The sequence below is a fragment of the Acyrthosiphon pisum genome, chromosome X (assembly GCF_005508785.2).
Source record: "Acyrthosiphon pisum isolate AL4f chromosome X, pea_aphid_22Mar2018_4r6ur, whole genome shotgun sequence".
Lineage (NCBI taxonomy): Eukaryota > Metazoa > Arthropoda > Insecta > Hemiptera > Aphididae > Acyrthosiphon > Acyrthosiphon pisum.
In genome coordinates this window covers 60,980,288-60,987,212 of record NC_042493.1, presented here as the reverse complement: position 1 = coordinate 60,987,212, position 6,925 = coordinate 60,980,288, and the positions used below count along the sequence as shown (strand labels likewise).

At 32.0% G+C, this 6,925-nt stretch overlaps 2 protein-coding genes across 2 annotated transcripts in view; both read right to left on the bottom strand.

The window, feature by feature from the left end:
• The window catches only part of LOC100167449 (uncharacterized), a gene marked incomplete in the record, with an annotated part of 64,425 nt that extends 59,391 nt beyond the window's left edge, over positions 1–5,034 (bottom strand). The window contains 3 exon segments of the mRNA NM_001163205.1: positions 4,360–4,386; positions 4,594–4,611; positions 4,935–5,034. Coding sequence (NP_001156677.1) covers positions 4,360–4,386; positions 4,594–4,611; positions 4,935–5,013 — 124 coding nt within the window.
• LOC115033805 lies at positions 572–2,736 on the bottom strand. Its single transcript, XM_029487924.1, has 3 exons — positions 1,027–2,736; positions 852–965; positions 572–777 (listed from the first exon to the last, which is right to left on the bottom strand). The coding sequence occupies exons 1-3, from the start codon at positions 1,747–1,749 to the stop codon at positions 625–627; spliced, it is 990 nt and encodes a 329-aa protein (XP_029343784.1). The 5' UTR covers positions 1,750–2,736; the 3' UTR covers positions 572–624.
• Positions 5,035–6,925: the final 1,891 nt, after the last annotated feature.

Below are 6,925 nucleotides of genomic sequence, written 5' to 3'. Positions count from 1 at the left end.
TGAAAATTTAATAGAAGGGTCCACATATGTTGTTCTAACTCCCATTCAAAAATTATAAAAATACATAGGCACAATTTTTTTTTATAAGCATTTAAAGTTCAAATTTTGACTAAATACGTAAAAATTACGGCAATGTTCAAATAATCTTAAACAGAAATTCATAAAAGTTTTTCTTTTTAATTCTAAGATTTGGAAATTTAATACAAGGCTCCTAGCATATTTTTACAATAGCAGTTGCAAAATAAAAGGAATACATTGTCACAATTTTTATTTATAAGCATTTAAAGTTCAAATTTATACGAAATATGTCAAAATTGCGAAAATTTGCAAGTAATTTAGTGGTTGAAAAATCGTAAAAATTTTTTCTTTTATAACTAAGTTTTTAAAATTTGGTACAAGGTTCTCCATAAGTTTTTCTTTAAAAATAATATATCCTAGACTGACAAATCATCTCCGTTCAGAATCGTTTTTCGTATACAATGATATAATATCATTGGATTCAAATTTAATTCCATCCATTACAGTAACCCACTTGTAACCTACTGTACAGCAGAGCGACATCCACGACTTACCCGCCTTTTTTTTTTTTTTATTTCACATAAATTGTTAATTCATTACAATTATTTAAAAGAGTTTGCTCTTTTTCATTCCGTGTAATGGTTTTGGGAACGAAGCGTATGTTGATTGATGTTGGAGAGATGTGGGTCGCGTGTTGAAAAAATCAGGACCATCGTTTACATCAAATGATTCTAGTAGTCTACCAATTGTATCATATGACTGAAAAAAAAAAAAAAGTATATATATATATATATATATAATAATTATATATTTATTATTATTTTATCAATTACCTTTGCTTCGAAAACATCCTCCTCCTCCTCCTCCTCCTCATCATCAAATGTATTGCTCACTATTATGTTTGGTGGAGAGGATGGTGAAATCATTGTCGAATTTCCATTAAATAACTAAAATAATCGATACATTAATTATTTTCTCATAGGTGGTATAAATATATTTTTAACTTACCTCTGGTGACATATTTTCCTTATTCCATCGTTGTATCGAATGTTCCGCTAATTGTGTAAACGCTAGCATTTTGAGTTGACTGATGAAATTAATATCATGTTTGGGGCTGTTTGTAATAATATGATCATCACGTATATTTTTAATAAATATAATCATTTCTTCAATCGTTCTTGGTGGTGATTTCCCTTTGATAAGTTCTCTATCGAGATATTCGGTAAATATTTCAAATTGATTTAAGATGATCGGTTGCATGATAGTTGATTTTCGTGTAATTGTTTCAAAAATACACCATTCGAGATATTGAAGTCGTATGAGTTCTGTATTCTTTAAAAGAATTCGGCATCCATCTTGTATCTTTGACTCTACTACTAAGGTGTTTTCACTACTATACATCATGCTAGATAATTTGAAATGCTCTGTCTCAAGAAATATAATTCTTTTATATTTTTCTGTTTGTTCTAGCATGAATGATATGATATTACCCATCAGTGAAAATATCTGCTTTAGAAACTCAGTTGTAATATTAATATAACGTGATGGTGTTATTATATGCACTACTACTCTGAACATATCACTCGGATCGATCCCAATGTGTATAAACTTACGTTTCACGAAGTTGAGCGTATAGTTAGTAGAATCGATGAGCTCTGAAGGTGGCGTCGATGGTATATATGTAAAGGTTTTCTTGTATATAGCTGCATTATCCACAATTGAGCCAGCCATGTTTAGAAACACTTATTAATTTAATTTATTCGGATAGTGTAAAAATTATTTTAAGTATGGAGAAAAACGACTTGATGGTTAAGTGTTTGTATCACTACTGACGATATTATAGACCACGCTATGCTTTATTTATACTCAAAATATTATGATGAAATAGGGTTAATTGTTTTGTTTACTACATTATGAAGATCGTTAAATAGCAATTAAAAGTTGTATACTTTCACATTTTATAAGGTCAAGAACATTATTAATTCTTACACAATATTTCGATCACACACGGTATAGGATCGTAGGGATATGTATGGGAGGGGTATGAGTAGGGCTAACTGACGGGCATTGTCGGGTATTGTCGGACATGGTCGAGCACGTATGTGAGAGCATAGAACTATAGGTTGGGTGGGGGTAGTCGGATTCATCGGATTTACTTCTGAAAGATGTGGGAGGGGGTGGATCTTCAGTCGGCTGCAGTCGGTTACGTACGCGATGTTAGGTGGGATAGATATCTATGTGATAGATGGGAGGAGGGTAGGTGTAGGTATGTACATTATAGATATGGATGTGATGGTAGGACACGGCGGGGCGCGACAGGGCGCGGCAGGGCAGGGAAGGGCAAGTTCGTGATAGTATAGAGCTATTGGTTGGGCGGGGTATGCAGGGGTGTGAGTGATATGCATTGATGGTAGGGGGGTGAGGATAAGAGGGGTAGGGGTATGGTCGTGCACGTACGTGATAGACTTGGAGTGGGAGGGGGTGGAGTGGGGTAAGGTCGGACACGCTCGTGATAGGGTGGGTAGGGTAAAAAGGATTTCATGGGAATTTGCGGGGGGAAAGTCGGGTACGTACGTGATAGACATCGGTGGGAGGGGGGTGAGGATAAGAGGGGTATGGTCGTGCACGTACGTGAATGACCTGGATGGGAGGGGGGAGGGGTGAGGCCGTGCACGTACGTGATAGACCCGGATGGGAGGGGGAGGGGTGAGACCGTGCACGTGCGTGATATATAGGGGTGGGAGGGGGAGGGTTAGGTTAGGTTTGATTAGGTTAAGATGGGGGAGGGGAGGGGAGGGGTAAGGTCGCACACGTACGTGATAGGGTGGGAGGGGGAGGGTTAGGTTAGGTTTAGTTAGGTTGAGATGGGAGGGGGGAGGGGAGGGGTAAGGGTTAGGTTAGGTTTGGTTAGGTTAAGATGGGAGGGGGGAGGGGTGGTAAGGTCGCGCACGTACGCGATAGGGTGGGAGGGGTAACTGGATTACCTGGATTTGCGGGGGACCCAGAACATACCAAAACACTCTACTTAAGGGTTTTAATAATAAAGTATAAAAATTATATTTTTGTCATCTTCACTAAGTTTGTCACCATTTAACGTTATTTATCTTCAATCTATAAAATATTAGCCCTGATCGGCTTCCGTCGAACACTTGAACTCTATTATAGGAACAACGAATTTATTTATTTTAATATTTTAATATTTTAATAATATACATATATATACATATGTATATCGTCTTTTTTTGGCAATACTGACTGGTAGTAATATCATGTGCCTGTGAACGTGAAAATACGACGAAAACAAATATATGTGCTTTAAATAATAATATGCACTATAAACCTACAAATATGCATTAGGTAAATATGTATTTAATAGGTAAAATTGTTGAAATATGCAAAATATGCAAAATACTGTTATTTTAATAAGAATGATCTAAATCGGAGACAATTCTCATCAGATTTCAAAAAGCTATTATTCCAATACGTATATGCATTTACATATAAGTCCCGTCCCTAGTTGTAAGTATTTAAGGTATAGATTGGCGGAGTGGAGTGGAACGGAATTACCCCTCAAAATGTTTATCCACTAACCACTAATATGCCTGTCTAAACTTTTAATACTTTTAAATAACCCATGAACTACTCGTCCTAAATTAAATTTGTATGTATCAAAATACTTAGAAAAATATTCTGCTTTGGAATAACTATATTTTGTAATTAAAAAAATTAAAAAAACTTAAAATAGGTATATGGATAAAAAATATGATTTTTTAATAAAAACGTTGTTTTTTAACAACTTGAAACTATGTAAAAAATATTTTCAATAACATTAATACTTTTTTAAATAATGAGAGTATCATAATAAAAGAATCACCTTATTGTATAATTTTTTAATAATTATTGAAACCAACATTTATAATCGTTTATACAAATTAATGTTATATTTTTTTTAACTACTCATAACATCATACTCACAATATTAAAATCATGTTTTGACTTTAAAGAATTATAAACAGAACAGTGCACGATGACACGCAATCAAAACACATATTATCCGTATACATTTATTTCCCAAGTATCTATACTCATATCGATTATTTATTCAGATACCATAGGTTAGATCAGATAATATATCAGATACTATATCAGATAATCGTAATTCGGGACGCAATTAGTTGTATAGAAAACCCGGGCCTCAATTCGTATGTCACTAATCTCAATTTTAATATCGGAGACGCAATTTGTATGTAACCAATTTTTTTCAGTATAGGTGGGCTATAATGGGACTAATACCAAATTATGGCGAACTATTGTATTGAAAAAATTAACTTCGGTACTTACAAAAGTATCCTTCATCGATTAGCACATCTGTAAAATATAAAAGTTGAAATTAAAATAACTGTGCGGTGTAGTGAGGGCCCTGGTTAAGTTAGATTAGGTTAGGTTAAGTTAATCAAATATGATTTCGGAATTAATATAAATTGTAACCAGTTGAGGCCCGTTGTTCACAAACCAATATATTTATACTATTCTATGGTTTAAATTTAAATATGGTATATAAATATAAAAACTTACTTATACATCCTGCAATACCTAAATAAAAATCATAATGAATGTTGTTAATTATAATTATTTATTAAGTATAAACATTTTGAATGCAATTAATTATTCGACTATGATGAATATAGGAAGGTAGGTAATGCATTGCTTATACTCAACGCCATAACGGGGATCTGGACCCCCCCTCGAAGTTTTTAAAAGTAGAACAAGAGTTTTATATTTGAACGTAAAAACGATAAGCATCCCTAAGTGTCCAGTATCCATATTTAAAAAATGTTGGACTCCCTTCTTATATTCACAACAATTCTATAGCTAATATTAATTTTGCAGCAAAATAATAAAAGTGAAACATTTACGAGGACTAGCATAGGTATCATCAAAAACTATAAAAATTCCAATAGTTATCATTATTAATTTAACTTTTAATGAATACATGTCGATTATTAATGTAACACTGAAAAAAATGAATAATAATTCCAAAATACGACTAACAGAAATTTATGTTTCACTGGGACTTATATAAATTTGTTTGTTAGTTATTGTTGCGTTTGTAACCAAATCAAATAAGTACAGTTGTTGTTTCTTTTAAGGCCTAAAATTATGTGAAGGAGGACACATGTTACGCTGTGGCAGCAAAAACAAAATGTGCAGTAGCATATGTAAAAGTATGCAGCTGCAGTTCAATGTATTATGTTAGGTATATTATGGTACCTATATATTATGTTACTGTCTTAATAGTTAATAGAATTATAAACTTATACTATTTATATTATAAGTATTATATTATACTTTTAAAACTTATAATGATTACTTTCTACAGCAGCGGCTCTTAAAATGTAGTCAGCGGCCACCTATGGGTCCTTGGCAGCCTTAACACAAAACATCAATCAATACAATATGACATGCATTATTACAATATTGTTGGATTATTTTTTTTTCATATATGTTATATGTATAATATTATATCTTATTAGTTATTATATAAACGATCGTTATTATACACATCTCATCTTTATTACACCGACAACGAGTTATAATGGAATTCGATATAATTAAGTATTTATAGTGTTCGATAGGTAGGTACTATAATAGGTGTAAGTTCAGAGATTCTACAACTGATAATCTTACTATTAGTATTTATTTATCAGTTTTTCTTGTTCATACGAAATGTACAGACGTACAGCATTTTAGTCAGCCATCGTATATCTACTACCACTAAGTGCAGTTGATCGATCATACTTACCTAATTATAGTTTTATATTGCATTTTTATGAAAAATTAAGTGTAATAAATAAAAATATAAATTTTTATTTTGTTATGTTTTCTTATGTAATTTGTAATACAAAATAATAATGTTTATAATTTTGATTACGATAAGATGAAATTTTTTAAAAAAAGGTAGGTATTCGGAAAAAATTGATAAGAGGGTCCGTGATTTCTAAAAATCTTTCATCAGGGGTCCGTGATCTACAAAAAGTTAAAAATAACTGTCTTACAGTAAATTTACCTACCATAGGTTATATTGGTAGTTACCATAGTTAAATATAATATAATACGACATTAACATCACCAGTAAAAATACACAAATAAGTATATATAATTTATCTCCTGGGTGAATACTAAATATTATGTACTAGGATATATTTTATATTTACTACTCCCCCGCCATTGATAAAAATAAGCTATTGCAGTAAAAACAAAATTAGAGATATTCTCTAAGTTTTTCAACAGATATATATTATTTTCAGATGATTTAAATACTTCATAGAATCAGTGGTGTATCTACGGTGATTGGGTGGATAAATCCCACACTGGTGTTTTTTATGTATTTTTTCCGTTTTTGTAAATAGCTATACTCTATAGTAAGAAAAAAATAATAAACAAAATTGTAGGTAAGTACCTACCCCTATCTCGCTGTTATTGCGCATATGCTCCGCCGCCGCCAAAACTCCGTGACAAGCTACCTAGTTGAAAATACAGACGAACATTTGCAAGGCTGGGCATTAACGAGTTAAAAAGTTAAAGTTAAGTTAAAAAGTTAAGTTACTTTTAACTAAGTTACTTAACGAGTTACTTTTTCTTAAAGAAGTAACTTCTATCTTAACGAGTTACTTTATTTTTAAAGTAACTTCTAACTTAACGCGTTAATTTATTTTATAGTCACGTTAAGTTATTTTTTTTTCTTTGTACGAACCCCAAAGATTTATTTTAGCATTTTGTGTAATAAAAAAAAAAAAAGGTGGGTAAGTGGATGTCGCTCTGCTGTACAGTAGGTTAGAAGTGAGTCACTGTATAATGGACAGTATTAAATTTGAATTCAATGATATAATATCACTGTATAAGAAAA